The sequence below is a fragment of the Alligator mississippiensis genome, chromosome 12, assembly GCF_030867095.1.
Source record: "Alligator mississippiensis isolate rAllMis1 chromosome 12, rAllMis1, whole genome shotgun sequence".
NCBI classification, from domain to species: Eukaryota; Metazoa; Chordata; order Crocodylia; family Alligatoridae; genus Alligator; species Alligator mississippiensis.
Genome location: NC_081835.1, coordinates 50,732,834 through 50,749,688, shown reverse-complemented (window position 1 = coordinate 50,749,688; position 16,855 = coordinate 50,732,834). Strand labels below are relative to the sequence as shown.

Below are 16,855 nucleotides of genomic sequence, written 5' to 3'. Positions count from 1 at the left end.
CAGGGTCACATGCTCAGTTCACCAGTCCTCTATTTTGCTGTCGCTCCAGCTGGAGGATCTGCTGTTGCTGTCGCTGACACTATTCTCAGTTCCACTTGTCCTTTCCTTTTCCTCGCTGTCACTGCCCCCTTCTCTGCTCAGGGGGAGTTGGAGGGTCTTGTGCCACATGTCTCTGTGCCAGGTGGCTTTGGCCACGTCCTTTCCACCCTGCACTACGTTTTCTGGTAGTAGGTCTGGAGTTCGCTCAGAGCCATTTTCAGGGAAGAGATGACCTTGACATATGCCTCCCATGCCCTGGGGTAGAGTATTCTCCCAGGTCTCTGGGATCTGAAATCTCCAGGTCCTCCCCTTCCTTCCCAGACAAAAACAGTGATCTCAGGGGCAGGTTCTGCATTTATTTATTTAGCTGCAAGAGGAGGATTCCCTTGTAAAGCAACAGGTACTGCAGAGCCCACACCCAGGGGGCAGCAAGAAGGAGTAAACAGCTGAGGAGGAAGAGGAGGAGGAGGAGGAAGAAGCACAAAGCCACAGCCTGGCTTTCCAGAGCTTTGGCACGTCTGTGGAAGAGAGGAACTCTAGCTGAGGGGGTTCTTCTTTCCCTGTGGAAGAATATGTTGAAGGTTATTGAGGAGTGCAGGTTATAGAGGAGATCAAGGGAGATGCATTCAGTAAGGCACAAGAAATGCCCCCTTGGGGAATGTTAGGTATATTGTATTGCTATGCTCAAGATGGGAGGTACCAAATGTTTGCACGCCCTAGGCAAGGTCATTGTTTGCCAGGATAAGAAGGGATCTCCTGGCCATTCAAAAACCACACAAAGTGTGGCTGTACTCACAAGGCTGCCTCGTGAGAGCTTAGAGTCAGGAAGGATTGCAGGAGCTTCTGACAATGAACTGAGCTGAACCAGTTATGGGTGCAGGCACCTTCTGCAAGAGGAGACTGCATCATTCCTGTTTTGGCAAGATCCTGCCTCTGTAGGCAGCTATGGTGCCCCAAATAGCTGCCCTAGTCTCATTCTCCACTCTGGAGTCCCATAGTACCCACCCTGTTCTCATCTGCCATGCCTTGATGTTATTAAACTTAACCAGAGTGAGCCTTGGGGTGCTCTCCTCTGTCCCGCCCATTACTGGGCTGCCTTCATCTGGCCCAGTCTCTGCATTAAACAAGGTGTTGCTCTTTCTGGCTGGCCTCCATCTCCTTGCTCTTCCCATCACTCTGTACTAGGCCTCCAGCCCTGCCTCACTGCTCTAGCCCCTGCTCCAAAATTTAGGTGCCTCACTAGCACCCCACCACAGCATCCTACTGTCCTTTAAGCTACACTCAGACCTCTGCTCTGCAGAGCTCCTCCTGAGGATCTGGGCCTGACTAAGCCTGTGGGCTGGGGTCAGGCTTATATGGCTCCTTTCTGGTCACTCAACCTGTGACTCCCTTGCAACAGGATCCAGGGACTATTAATGATTTCAATCAGCAACCTAACTTCTGCTGCCTGCACTTTGCTTCTGCTGCTTGCCCCTGTTGCCTTTGCTGCTAGTCTCCCTACAAGCTGCACTTGCTGTGCCTCAGCAACAGGGGTTCTTCGTCCCCCCATTAGCAACCCAGAGCCCTGCAGCTCATCTTTCTGCAAGCTGTATCCCCCAGCCTGCCCTCTGCAATGCTGTTCTTTCTTCCTTCAAGTAACAGGAGTTGGGGGCCCCTGATACACCTGTGAACTCTGAAGACATACTTTCCTCTGTCCCCTGACATCACTCTTGTCTTATTCCTCCTGTCCTTCACTCATGAATTCGTCTTGTCCACATGCTATCTTGACAATAGTGTTGGTCATGTGTGGTGGAGGCTAAGTAGATCTAGGTTTCATTTAATCCCCCAGCCCCGGAGTCCAAGTCACCAGACCAGTTCATCTTATGGCTGCATGCTGAAGAAAGATTTGATCTTTGTAAGACTTCACAAAAGCAGGGGCCTGGCGATGAAGGCACAGTTTCTCCTTCACTTCACTTTTGATGCACCCCATCAAGAAGGACTTCACTTTTTCTAACACACTGTCCTGGATGCTGTCAGGCAGAAAGCAGTAACTACCCACAACCAGTCTGAGCTGAATGAGAAATGTATTATCTTCTGTAAAAACAGATTGTGCTGCAGGTGGCATACGGGGGTGTAGCATGGGACGTGCTGCATGTGCAGATAGGAGCATGTGGCAGATTCCCTTTTTCATTGTACACTCTGCCCTTTCTTTCTCTGTACAAGGTTGTCCTTTTCCCTGGTTCGTTCATCTATCCAGGGTGGCAAGGATGAAGGTAAACTAGGGGGAGTTTTGCAAATGGAGGTTGTGCTGGTAAGCGTGTTGGGGGGGCGGGGGGGTTGTTCAAAGGGATACACATGAATGTTGGACAGAGTCAAGGATGCAAGAACAACAGAACTTGGGGTTGGGCTTGAAAATTAGTTTTGAGGCTGCAGCAATACTGGAAATGTTCCTTTTTTGAGAGAAAATGCTAGAGTAGGGGGAACTCCGTCTCTTCCTGGCCTTTTCTTCTTCAGTGCTGATAAAGGTACTTAAAGAAAAAGCCTGAGTTGATATTCCCCACAACAGAGAGGCAAAGTGGACCAGCCCACTCTGCCCCTAAGAAGTCCAACATTCGTTTCTTTCTTGCCAAACAGTCCCCAAGTTTTCCAGCTGGAGCGAAAGGTTGGCAGCTTCTCAGCAACAGGGAGCCACGCAGACACCAGATGCTACCTCTTGTCACCATACGGTGGCACTCCTAGCCTATCACAGAGCTATGAGGGCTACGACCAATTTCTAGTAGCCCAAATATCCATGGGGTTGAAGGAGAGAGCTGCTTCTCTCTACTGGAGAGAAGGCAGCTCTGATTGTGTTTTCCAACTGTTCCCTCTTTACCCCTTTGCACCAATAGGAACAGTTGCCTTTCTAGGACTCTTAGATGAGCATGACCCCATTTGCCCACAACCACACAGGTTCCAGGGTGCTACTGACTCTCAGTTATGCCAACACAATGCTCCATGTGAAGGCCTCTCAGAATATAGCAGACAGCCCCACTGAGCTGTGCAGAGTCCAGCCCAAAGTTTTCTATCATCAGGAGGTATAACTCACCCAATTATCAATGTTGAGGCACTTCCCTGTAAGAGAAAGAAAAGGGATGAGTCCCACACAAGGGGCTGGTTGCTTCAAGCTTACTCTGATCTGTATTGAAAATACAGAGGGGACAGTAAGGGAACACCTCCACCCAGAGAAAAGGCTGAGGCCCCTGCTCCCATCTTTGGCCACTCAAGCAGCTCAAAGAAGGCTTACAGCCACGCTGTTGAGGATTTCCACAGTAGAGGGATCCTGCATGGACACAAAGCCAGTATAACTAGGGCTGTGCCCACCACTACCTGCTGCATAGGCCACTGTCTGAGGGTTGGGGGACTGCATGTAGCACTTGGCACTCTGACAGCCCCTTATGGGCAGGGCACTCCCTAGGGCATCACCACAGGTAATATAAACTCCCATGGTTGCTGACTTGTACTGGAAGCTGGTCCTAAGAAAAAGAAACCTTGGAAGACGACTTGAACCACTTTTGCCTTGTGTTATCTTCAGCTTTGACTTGGTGTGGCTGAGGTCTAAGCCTGCATCAGGTCTTGTTCTAGCATTTTATGGCCTGATCATTCATCCTGCCAGCCCACCCCACAGAGACATAGGGTGGAGCAGGTGGCTGTTCTTACATGGTTTGCGAAGCCTGAAGAGGCCCTCTTCGGAGAGTTGCAGCGACCTAACAAGGCTTCGGTATAGTGTCATGGTGCATAGCTTCGTAAATATTGATCTACCTGCAGACAACACAGGAGAGTTTACACTTGGCTTATCTATGTAGCCCTGCCAGACAGAATGGTGTTCACTGAAGAATAGGGTTTCCTTTCAGGGGGATGGGTGGAAAAGTGAGCAAGTGGATGTGCATATAAAGAAGCAAAAGGATGCCCCCTCAGCAGGTGGAGGATGTAGATTAAGAAACAGGCAGATGGATACTATAACAAGTGATCACCTAAGCCAGCGGCGCTCAACCATTTTGGCTGGCAGGCCAACTGGGCAGTGCCTGATCTGTCCATGGACCACATCTGGCCAGTGATCTTGATCCAGCACCCAGGGCGGTCATGGTAGGACCCCATCCAGCCATGCAGGTGTTTGGAGGAGGGGCAGCCCCAACCCAGCCCTGTGATGGTGGGGGTGAAGGAGACTTGATTTAGCCCCATTGGGGTGATGGGGTGCAGCCCACCTGCAATCCCACCACAGGGGGGAGGGAGCACAGCCCAGCCCTGATCCACCACGCAGAGCTTGGAGTTTTTGAATTCGACAGCTGGGGAGGGTGGCAGTATTACTTATCACTGCTTCCCTACTGCCAAACTTCCTGACCTGCAGACCCCATGGGCCCTGGCTGTAGGCCAGAGGTTGAAAACCCCTGACCTAAGCAAGCTACAGTAGAATGAATATGGCCCAGCCCCTATTTTCAGTCTGATGCTTGGAAGTGCAGCACAACCTTGAATATCCGGCCAGCAGACAAGGAGTTATTTCATGCACGGCCCATTTGCTGTGTTCAATGCCATGACTATTAGGGGCATGTGAAATTTCACTGGCTGTGTCGTTTTGACGCTGTTTCAACTCATTTCAAGAGTGAAACGAAACGAAGGGCTTCGAAATGGCCTTGAAACGAAACGAGGACATGAAATGGCCTTGAAGTGAAATGTTTTGAGTTTCAAAACTCAAGCAGGGCTTGCCTGCAGAGAAACAGAAAGTAAGGAGAGGGAGAGGGAAAAGGGGGGAAGGACTGCTCTCATATTGACTGTGTAACTGGCCAGTGACTGTGGTCCTTCCCTGAGGTCCCTTCCAATCCCAGTGCTCTGCGGGAGGGATGGAAAAGCAGCATAAAAGGCAGTATTGTTTGAAGTGGCCTGCTTTCTGTCACCCATGTTACAAGTTTTGCTTGTCAGCAGCCTGAGGTACAGTTTCCCAGAAACCCTGGCATCTTTCTCCTTGAAACATGGCAGGCTTCATGGCCTCAGCAGGAGCTAGCAGCCCTGCAGTTTTCACCCCCCTGTGCCTTAACACACACACGCAACACAGGTTTTGCTTTCAAGAATTTGAGGTACAGTTTCTCAGACACCCCTGCATCTATGTCCTTGAAACTTGGCAGACTTTGTGGCCTCAGAAGGAGCTACTGTCCCTGTAAGTTCCATCTGAATCAGCCAAGAAATGACAAAGTTATAGGCAGGTTTGTGGTTCTCCATTATAGCCTATGGGCGAAACATCAAAACAGCGTCAAAACAGCTTCAACGAAACGAAACGGAATAGCGGTTTCAAAACGAAACAAAACTCGAAAAAAAACACTGTCCTGTTGAAACATCAAAATGGAAGTCGAAACAAAATGGTGCTGTTTCGCACAGCCCTAATAACTAACCCCTTGGTTTGGAGTAAGTATCTCAGGTTGGTTCCAAAAGCACTTTCTGCTGTCTTCTTATCTCAAATTATTCTGTGGGATTGTCCAGCTGTAGCAAGATAAATTCTGGGATGCCTGAAGCACTGCATTTGCTTTTAGATCACAGGGTCATACTGCAGCATTTGCCAGAATGCCAGGATAGGTGCAACATGCCATTCCTGGCAGGGTGCATTAGCTATCAAATGCAGACTCTACTGAGAAGTTTAGAGCCTTGTTCCCATACAAAGGGATGATCTCGAGGCTTCCACCACACGTTCAAATACTGCTGGGCCAAGTAGTAGTAGGTAGTATCGAAGAAAAGAAGCATGAGCCAGTTCCCACTGCGAACAGGTAAAATAATATGAATTCTATGAAGGATCATTGTCCTTGCTTAACGAGACCAGTTAGCACTAGATATGGGTGCTCAACAAGGGGAAGGCACTAACCCTGCCTTGGTTGGACTGCAGCATCTAATGGCTTGGTAGGTTGCTGGGCCCAATCATCTCCTTGTCTGCTACCTTTCATACTCTTTTGGTTTCCTCATTCAGAATACTAGGGAAGTGGTTCTTCCCAAGACCTACCGTAAAGGAACAGTATGGGGACCTCATTTTGCCAGGGGTAGATATTGCGTGCATAGACAATCAGGTAGCCTCTGTAGTTTGTCTTTACCAGATGGAACTCACTAGAACGTTTATCTGCAAAAAAAAAAAAAATCAGGCTGCATCCAAAATCATAGCATCAATGCCCTCCTTATCTTGTGGGAAGCAATGGGGATAGAATGGAAGTCTCTGTTTCCTGCTAACAGAAAGGGTGCTTCATTTCTTTGTAGCAGCCAAGAGGTTTAGGCACATGGAATCATTTTCCCCCCCCAACATCTGAGCTGAGATTTTCAAAGCTACATTGATAACTCATAGAATTGGCTTTGAAGATTGCAGGCAAGCATTCCTATGATTGTATGCCATTCCCACTCTCAGTACCAGCACTTTGCTAACCCAAGTGAAGGGATAAGACTGACTCTGTTCTTGGTACTGGAGACCCGACACAGGATAGATGCTGTCACAGCAGAACTGGAATCAATGTTCCAGCAATAACAGGAGCATTACCAGCTTCCCACTGGTAACGTTGTAAAGTGACAGTAGCAAGAGACTGGGATACTGGGATGCTTTGAAATGTTTTATGTAGGTCTCTTCTCTTCCTCTGTATTCACCAGTAGCAAAAGTCACGTGCTACCTTAGTACATCCTTTGCCACGAGGAAAGTCCTGGAAGCAGGACGCTGACTGGTGATAAAATAATAGAAAATGAGGGTTGAAAGGGACTTCAGGAGGTCATCTAGTCCAACCCCCTGCTCAAAACCCCAACTAGATCATCCCCGCCAAAGCTTTGTCTATCTGGGTCTTAAAAACCTCCAAGGATGGAGCTTCCACCACCTCTCGGGGCAACCAGTGTTTTGCTACTCTCCTAGTGAGAAAATTATTCCTAATATCTAACCTAAACTTCCCTGGCTGCAACTTGAGACTGTTGCTCCTTGTTCTGTCATCTGCCACCACTGAAAACAGTCTAGCTCCATCCTCTTTTGAACCCCCTTTCAGGTAGTTGAAGGCTGCCATTAAGTCTCTTCTTCCCTAGACTAAGCCCAGTTCCCCCAGTCTTTCCTCCTAAATCATGTCCCCCCAACCCCACCACCATATGTCACCCTCCACTGGACTCTCTCCAATTTGTCCACATCCTTTCTGTCTGGACTCTCTCCAATTTGTCCACATCCTTTCTGTTGGGGGGCAGGAGGGAGGCAAAACTGAACACAGTACTCCAGATGTGGCCTCACCAGTGCTGAATAGATGGGAATAATTACTTCCCTTGACCTACTGGTAACACACCTACCAATGCAGCCCTGTATGCCATTAGTCTTCTTGGCAATAAGGGCACACTGCTGACTCATAGTCAGTTTATCGTTCACTGTAACCCCCAGGTCCTTTTCTGCAGAGCTGCTGCCCAGCCAGTCAGCCCCCAGGCTGTAACAGTGCATGGGATTGTTCCATCCTAAGTGCAGGACTTTGCAGTCGTCCTTGTTGAACCTCATGAGATACCTTTGGGCCCAGTCCTCCAATTTGTCTAGGTCAATCTGAACCCTAGCCCTACCCTCCAGTGTATCTACTACTTCCTCCAGATTGGTGTCATCTGGAAACTTGCTGAGGGTGCACTCCATTCCATCTTCCAGGTCATTGATGAAGACATTAAAACAAAACTGGCCCCAGAATTGACCCCTGGGGCACTCCACTAGATACCGGCTGCCAACTAGACATCAAGCCATTGACTACTACTCTCCGAGCCTGATGCTTCAGCCAGTTTTCTATCCACCTTACAGTCCATTCATCCAGCCTGTACTTCCTTAGCTTGCCTGCAAGAATGTTGTGGGAAACCATATCAAAAGCCTTGCTAAAAAATCAAGGTACACCACATCCACTGGTCTCCCCGCATCTACAGAGCCAGTCACCTCATCATAGAAGGCAATCAGGTGGGTCAGGCATGACTTGCCCTTGGTAACTCTATGCTGACTGTTCCTAGTCACCTTTTCAAAGTACTTACAAATGGATTCCTTGAGGATCTGCTCCTTGATTTTTCCAGGGACTGAGGTGAGGCTAACTAGTCTGTGGTTCCCTGGATCCTCCTTTTTCTTTTTCTTAAATATGGGCACTATGTTTGCCCTTTTCCAATCATCCGGGACCTCTCCTGATAGCCATGAGTTTTCGAAGATGATGGCCAGTGGCTCTGCAATCACATCAGGCAACTCCCTCAGCACCCTCAGGTGCATCCCATCCAGCCCCATGGACTCATACATTCAGCTTTGCTAAGTAGTTCCAAACCTGTTCTTTCACCACTGAGCGCTACTCATCTCCTCTCCAAACTGTGCTGCCTGGTGCAGTAGTCTGGGAGCTGATCTTGCCTGTGAAGACAGAGGCAAAAAAGGCATTGAATACTTCAGCCTTTTCTGCATCCTCTGTCACAAGCTTGCCTTCTCATTCAGTGAAGAACCCACACTTTCCCTGATCCTCCTCTTGCTACCGACATACTTGTAGAAAACCTTTTTGTTCCCCTTCACATCCCTTGCTAGCTGCAACTCCAGTTGTGCTTTGACCTTCCTGATTTAAATCCCTGCATGCCCATGCAGTGTCCTTATATTCTTCCCTAGCTATTTCTTCTAGTTTCCACTTCTTATAAGCTTCCTTTTTGTGATTTAGTTTACTGAAGAGTTCCCTGCTGGTTTTCTGCCATACCTGCTAGTTTTCCTGCTCATCAGGATCGTTTGTTCCTGCACTCTCAGTAAAGCTTCTTTCAAGTATAGCCAGTTCTCCTGGACTCATCTCCCACTCAGACTGGCTTCCCAGAGCACGAATTGTGCATGCCCCTGGCAGCTGGGGAAGGGGGGGGCATGGCAGCAGCGGGAGTGCAAGGGCAGCAGTGGTGGGAGCACAGCAGCAGTAAGCAGGGGAGCTCCTGCAGTTGCCACCAGCACTATCAGTAGGGAGGGGTGGGAGGAGTGGCAAGCGCTGACCAAGGGTCGGTAACCACCCACAGCCACCACTGGCAGCATCACCAGTGGCCAGTGGGAATCACGGACTACTCGCAGATGCCGCCGATGGTGTCAGCGGCAGGGTGATGAGTGGCGACCACCCACAGGCACCGCCAACCTTTTTGCAGGGGGTGCATTGCCACACTCAGGGGGTGCATGTGCACCCATGTGCACCCCTTACATGTCGCCCCTGTCCCAGGGGATCCTGCCCACAAGTTCCCCCAAGTGACTCAAAGTCTGCTTTTCTGAAGTCCAGTGTCCTTACTCTACTGCTCTCCATCCTCCCTTTCCTTGGGATCCTGAACTCAATCATCTTGTGAGCACTGCTGCCCAAGTTGCCATCCACTGCTACATCCCCCACCAATTCATCCCTGTTTGTAAGCAGCAGGTCAAGAAGAGCATGGCCCCTAGTTGGTCGTTCCAGCACTTGCACCAGGAAGTGGTCCCCAGTACTCTCCAAAATCTTCCTGGATTGCCTGAGCACTGGTGTATTACCCTCCCAGCAGATGACAGGGTGATTGAAGGTCCCCCATGAGAACCATGATTGGGCCTATGGTTGGGAAGCTTCTGCTAGCAGTTTGAAGAAAGCCTCACCCACCACTTTCTCCTGGCCTGGTGGTCTATAGCAGACCCTCACCACAATATCACCCTTGTTGCTCTCCTCTCTGACCCTAACCCAGAAACTCACAACAGGCCTGTCTCCAGCGTCATACTGGAGCTCTGAGCAATCATACAGCTCTTTTACATGAAGTACAACTCCTCCTCCTGTTCTCCCCTGCCTGAACAGTTTGTACCCATTCATGACAGTGCTTCAGTCCTCCGAGCTCCCACCAAGCCTCTGTTATTCCAATCACGTCATAGTGTCATAACTCCATGCATTTGTGTACAGAGACCTGAGGTAAGTAGTCTATTGCCCTGATTTCTCAGGAAGTATGAGAACACTTCCCCTGTTGCCCCCTCCTGCTTGCTTTTCCTCCAGGTCTCCCATTTCCCCACTTACCTCCGGCCAACCTTGTTTAAAGCCCTCCTCACTAGGTTAGCTAGCCTGTCCATGACAATGCTCTTCCCTCTCTTCGTCAGGTGGATCCCATCTCTTCCCAGCAATCCTGCTGGGATGTGGCTCTACATTGCATCCCACACTGGATATTCTCTCCCCGAGTCATAGCTTTAGAACTAGCTGTACCTCTGTCCTCTCCACTGTCTTTTCAAGGGGCACCCCCCGTACCTTCCCCATCTTCAGTGTGAAGTTCCTTCAGTTCTCCCACTCTCTGAACAGGACTTGAGTTACAGCCTTTCGCCTAGCAACTCATTTTACTCTGCGAGTCTGACTACATTTGGGTACCTGCAGTACTTCCCTCTGGGAGCCCATGACCAGTGGAATTCAGCAATCCAAGGCTATTCTATTAGAGGTACAGTACTGCTTACATATCCGTAAGAATAAATATTTCACAGAGATTTTAAAACAGCATAATGCCCACAGGCACACTTATCTCCGAGTGACAGACACAGGATTATTTTACTGCAACACCTAACCCTGAGTCCCAGTTTACCTCCACTCTCAAAAAAAGAAAACAAACCAAAAAAAAAACAAACCCCAAAACAAAAAAACAAAAGGCTCTGTCTCAATATATGACTTTTAAACCCTTAGGGATCTGTAAGTCCTCTTCTTCACCCCAAAGCTTTCCCCTCACCTGGTTCCCAGCCTCATCTTGGGACTCACCAGAGCTCCCATATAGAACATCAAAGAAAACGGTTCCAAAGCCAGCTCTAGCTCTTGTTTGCCCTAAGCTGGGGACTTATTTGAAATCAGCATCTCCCTGGCTTTCCATCCTGCAGGTTAATCAGTGCCAAAGCATCAACCCACCAACCTGCATTGTAGACAACAGCCCAGTTCAATATTTATGCAAAATGGTTTCCTGTGCAGGGACACATGTAATAATTAGGCTGGAGACTGTCTTAACCAATCTGAAAAGAGGTAGATAATTAGTGGGTAATGCTGTTTAAAGCTAATGAAATGCCAGTCTCTTCTGGCCCTTTTGGTGAGTACAGTGAGCTGGCTACGATCACATATACTTACTGGAGATTCTGAAAAGAGCTGGATCCTCAGTTTTTTCTAAGACGATGGCGTCTTCTTCACAACTAGAACCTCTGGACAGTGATTAAAGACAATCAGATTCTGGCTAATACAGTGTGACCCCCGGTTTCCCCCACACCCTTTGATCGTCTGACACAGCTTCATTACATCTCAAAGTGTTCAGCAAGAAGAGTACCACAAGCCTTGATTACAGTTCAGTCTTTTCACCTGAAGAAAATAACAGGCTTTTCAAGCTTTTGGAAAAAGCACAATAAGAACCAACATTGGGAGCTGAAGCCAGACAAATCTGAATTAATAATATAGCACAAGCTTTTAACATCATGAGCAATTAACCATTGGAACAAACAGCCAAGGGAAAGCATGAGTTTTCCATCTCTTATGTCTTCAAGTCAAGACTAGCTGCCTTGCTAGAATGTCTGCTTTAGTCAAGCACAAGTTACTGGGCACAGGACTGGGAGAACTGGGTGGAATTCTCTGGTCTGGGCTTTACAGTCCCTTTGAATCTTGGAATTTAAAATAAATCTGTGAGTTCATAGGAATTCTCTCTCCTAAGAGGTAGCTTACACTAAGCCTGCCTTCTCTTCCCAGCCTCACTTCAAGCATGCGAACTGGTGACTATAAATAAAGGTTATCCCCAAAATAGTTAAGAGATTTCACCAACACTACAGACAGAGCCAGCATCAGAGCAAGAGCTGGAATCCAAGCTTCTTACCTCCTATTCTATGTTGCGTCCAATTTGGTTTTAGAGCACTAATAAAAGAGGTCCCATATCACCTCCTTAAAGCCATGTTCACGCTATATGTCCCAGGTCCTAAAACAGTTTTTAAGGTCTGTTTCTGATCATCAGTTCAGGAAAGAGTTTGGAGCACAGCTCTCAGCCACTGTTTGGAGCAAGTAGTTCCCCATCCTGACAAGCTAACAGAGCTGTGCTAGCAACTGATGGCAACTGAGAAACAAGTCAAGTATGGTTTCAGGGTTGGAGTTAAGGAAAGTAGACCCTGCTGTGTTTCGTTCTCATGTAAGGTTTTCTGGTTAAAAAGCAAAAGACACAAAGAAGCGATCTGAAATGGAAGCCGTGGAGAACGGGAGCATCACTTACTTTTCAGTCAACGTTCTGAGGACCAGGTTACCACTTCTTCTGGGCTGTAGGAAGTTTATCCATATCTTTTTGCCTCTATAATTATTCCTAAAATTGTGGGAAACTGAAGCCATGGCAGAGGTATACCACAGCCCAGCAACCTAAAGAGAATCGACTGATTAGCTAGGAATGTGATTTGATGTTCAGAAGATTCCTACCACGTCCTCCCTACCATATCTCCCTCTCAGTTTGTGCAGTGAGAGGGGTTAAAAACAGCCTTTCCCAAGACACAGGAGGTATCTATCCCTAATATTTAGCTACAAAAGGCTCAGAGTAAACTTCATTCATTCAGAACAAATCCAAAAATTCTGCAGCCCCCCGGACTGTCTCAATGATGTTCCTTCAAACCTTTACCACATACATCTAAGGGACATTGTTAAAACCATGGCAGTGAACTAAAGCATTTAAGAGATCTGGACTTGAAGTACTATGGTAATTGGGCTCTTTATTTCCTTAGATGCCTTGCAAAGTCCTAGCTCTTGTGCATAAATATGTCTCATCCAAAAAATGCTGTGGTGAGATCCATCTTACCATTGTTCCTGTTGTCTTATTCACGCCTGAGCATTACAATCCCTCCTCCTCCACCCTCTCCAGATGATCTCTTTGAATGATGTTACCTTTCTTATGTTCAAGTTTTGTTGCTTTGGGATGGCAGCCTGTGTCTGAAGCATGCACAACAGAACTGACCCCAGGACCAGCAGCGTAGCCTTCGTCTTCATACCTCGCTTCTCTTATCCCTTTGTCCCAGCTGAGACTCTGATGACAGATCAAAGGAATGTACCAGCTCCTGACTATATATCTCTGGGTCCTGGCAGGAAGCAGGGCAAATCCACCCCCTGCTCATTTACATGATAGGTTGTGCAACTGCAGAGTTAATAAAACTTTTGGTCTCACCAGATATTCTAACTTCCTAAAACCCTAGACTGCTGTGAACAGAGTGTTCCCACTGGGGCCCATATAAGAACAGTTTCTTCAGATCCTGAGAGATGGCAGTGGGGGTGGGATTTACAGTTGGCTTCAGCCTTGCTGGACAATCAGACTCTGATCTAAATGGCTTTTCCCAAAAGTCCTGGGTCACCACGAGTAAAGCTATGTGGAGTTGAAGAATTATCCATGGCTGAAGGAGAACCTAATACCACTTGTTGGGTAATTTGTTTGATGGATTCTGTATTTTAAAAATAAAATGCTCAACACTTTTTTCCCAGGTTCATGCAGCTCCCGTAATAGGTCTGGGAAAGAAAATGAAATTTCCATGAAGTGTCAGAGATGGTGGGAAAGGAACTACTTCTTTCTGTTGGTCTTATGTATAACTGCTGCTCCTGGGTGGGAGGTGCTGGCATAGTGTTAAGCCTCCTAGTTGGTAGAGATTAACATCAGATTTGTCTGTCTTATCTTCTCTGGGCCAATGATCTTGTAAAGAAGGGACTTCTGGTGATCAGCGGGGAGAAAGATCACCATGACTATGGATAGCAGTGAATAGGTGGATGGGCCTACACAGCTGTAGGCCAGCTGGCTGTGTGTTTTCTCCAAAAAGGGTGAAAATCCAATCATTTAACTGGACATACTTCTCAGTCAGTCACCTGGAGTTACTAGTGAACAAGTATTACCTAGGGGTGTCTGAGAAGCCTCATCACTTGGTTAATCTAAAACCAGCCTGGGCAGAAAGTGAGACGATGTTTTGTACAAAAGTTGAACCAAGACAGGGGAAGGAGTATGTCTCTGGCAAGACTCTGCTTGAGGAACCTATGTGCTATTGGGTACCCGCCACTGAGGAGCCCAGGCTTTAAAGTGGACATTGCAGTGGCAAACAATGCAGAATTGGCACTTTTGGATAGTGCAGTTGCAAGGGGAGAGGATGCAGAGGAAGCTCGTTAACAGTTAAGAGAGGGTTTCTTGCACTCTTCTGAGGTTTCATCTTCCCAACCATTGCATTTTGCTAGACTCCTCATAGCCCACTGAGGTGATCAACCCTCTGAGGCTTTCACTGGGGCCCCTCTCTGTGCTCTGAGAGTGTCTGTTGTGCATATGCACATGTTCTGTACTGTTCACAGTATGCCCGTATTACAGGTGCATACTTTAATTTATAAGGGGTTTTTTTGGAACCCAGAAACCCAGCTGTCTGGCTCCTGATACAAACACAGATGACAGAAGGAGTTCAGAGTGAAAGGAATTATCTCATTTTTTACAGCAGTATTGATGCCCTGGCCCTTGGCTTGGCTATAGGCCTGGTCCTATTAATATTTAACACACACAAAAGAAGGATGTTTCGAGGCCTTAAGACAACACACATGCACACACCAATGTACATCCCCTTTGTGCCATAGTGCAGATTTCACATGCTCGTTTGTCACATTTCCAGGACATGCAGAAGTGAGTGTGGTGAAAGCAGCCTGCACGGTGTTCCCATCCTCCAATCACTTCCTTTCTTCCTTACAGGAACAATCCCTTGATTTTTATTCAGCGCATCACCATCAAGATCATCACCACTCTCACCCTGTCACAGGTGGGAAACCTGAGGCATAGGAGAGATCATAGTTGATCATGATCACACCATAGCCTAAGAGCAGAGCCAGGATTAAAACCCTGCAGTCCTGATTCCCAGCCCAGAGCTCACCCTACCACACTGCACTGCCTCTCCTTTTACTTTCCTTTGCAGGTTTCCCCTGCCTTGCTCTCTGGGTGCTCACAGATAGATGCTCACTTTGGTGACACTAATGCAGTGAGCCAAGAGCTCAGTGCTGACGCCTACTTCTGCTTCTCCCTCATCAATAGCACTGTGACAGTTCCAGTCGGCAGGCCCTGGTGCACGCAACTGGGGTTGTGCAGGCGTCGTGGGGGAAGGCATGGTTCCACCTCAGCTCCTTGTTACGGATGGTGAAGGCCATCTGTAGCCAGATGCCTTCATCACTGCGCAAGACCCCAGGTTAGCTGTCAGGTGCATTAACCAGACCAGCAGAGACAAGGTCTTTCTACTTGTACGCTGAGCATGTTGGCTCTTAAATGCCTGGAAAACAACAAATGCAGTGTCCTGAAATGCTACCCTTAAGGTACCTCTACTTGATGATAGCATCACAGCCACAGCAGAGCAGAGCTCAGTCTGGGCTGCAAAGCATGCAGGGGCAGATGGGCTGTGCTGAGCTCTGCACTGGTGACACTACATGGATACTGCTACTGCACTCCCGGGGAGTCTAGAGCTAGCTCAGATACCTACACAAGCTGCAGTCATACCCTTGGCTGCAGCACAGACAGACCCTTTGGGCTGTGACTGGTAACCAGGGTGATACAGCACCCAAGATGCCTTGAGATGCTGTCAAGGGTGCCCTGGGGTGCCTCACAATGTTAGCACTGTGAGGTGTGCAAATATGATTCACATGATAAACCCTGGGATTTCAACTAGGGATCCATAGTATTAAAAACATTCTGACCTGTTGAGGTCTTCATGAGTTCACTACAACAGAAGAATTACTCTATTATTTTTCTGTAGTAAAAAAATGAGTGAAAAACTACGAACTGGAATTATCCAAGGGGTGTCTTGAGTCTAAAAGGGTTGAGAAGTACTGCCTTTGGGAGTCACTTAGCAGTTAATGAGCCTGATTCAACGCTATTTTATACTGATTTTGCACCCATGGCCCTCCACTGACATCAGCGATGTCACAGTAGCATAGAAGTGGAGTACAGCAGTGGTAGACAGGCCTGATTTTTTTTCATTTTCACTGGGGTAAATCATCAGCAGTTCCAGTGGCATTAACAGATTTATTTTGGCTTAAAATGGGTATGAGTGAGCAGGGTCTTAGACCCTTGACATCCCCACTACTTTCCCAAGCACTTTCCTAATTGCCTCTTTGATCTCCATGTTTCTTAAGCTGTAAATAATAGGATTGAGCATGGGGGTGACAACAGCATAGAGCAGGGCAAGGAGCTTATTTCTCTCCTTGTAGTGGCTGGAGTGAGGCACTAAATATGTGATTGCCCCAGCCCCAAAGAACAGAGACACCACAGTGAGGTGAGAGGTGCAAGTAGTGAAGGCTTTGTGCTTCCTTGTTTGATTCTTCTTGATGGCCCAGATGATGTGGACATATGATACCATGGTGAGAAGGAAAGACCCCATTGCTATTAGCCCTGCCATAGTATACAGCATGCCTTCATTGATGTAAGCATGTGAGCTGTAGGACAGCTTCAGCAAAGGGGGTACCTCACAGAACAAATGGTTGACGATGTTGGACCCACAAAAGGGTAAGCGGGCTGTGAGGAAGGCCTGGATCATGGAAGAGAGGAAGCCACTCATCCATGAACCAACCACCAAGCAGAAGCAAGTCTTCTTATTCATGTATGTTGTATAGTGAAGAGGGTGGCATATGGCTAGATACCGATCATAGGCCATGGCAGCCAAGAGGACGCATTCAGTGCCCCCAAAGGAGAGGAAGAAATAAATCTGTGTGATACAGCCCTCAAAGGAAATGGTCTTCTTCTCCAGCAAGGAGTCTTTTAGCATTTTGGGGACAGTGACAGAGGAGTAGCAGATGTCCAAGAAGGAGAGTTGGCCCAGGAAGTAATACATGGGTGTGTGAAGGTGAGTGTCCAGCCATATGATGGCCAT

At 47.8% G+C, this 16,855-nt stretch overlaps 1 protein-coding gene across 1 annotated transcript; it reads right to left on the bottom strand.

The window, feature by feature from the left end:
* Positions 1–428: 428 nt before the first annotated feature.
* Positions 429–16,855, bottom strand: LOC102562368 (olfactory receptor 1P1). The gene is made up of 7 exons (XM_059716006.1): positions 16,626–16,855; positions 15,112–15,165; positions 11,103–11,173; positions 6,038–6,151; positions 3,715–3,816; positions 3,104–3,129; positions 429–599 (listed from the first exon to the last, which is right to left on the bottom strand). The coding sequence occupies exons 1-7, from the start codon at positions 16,853–16,855 to the stop codon at positions 576–578; spliced, it is 621 nt and encodes a 206-aa protein (XP_059571989.1). The 3' UTR covers positions 429–575.

Coding starts and splice junctions, on each gene's coding strand:
- LOC102562368 (XM_059716006.1), bottom strand. CDS start 16,855: ATGGCCATCATATGGCTGGACACTCACCTTCACACACCCATGTATTAC. Junction 15,166..16,625: donor GCTGCCATGGCCTATGATCG/GTATCTAGCCAT, acceptor GGTCTTGCGCAG/TGATGAAGGCATCTGGCTAC. Junction 11,174..15,111: donor ATCCGTAACAAGGAGCTGAG/GTGGAACCATGC, acceptor ATCACTGTCCAG/AGGTTCTAGTTGTGAAGAAG.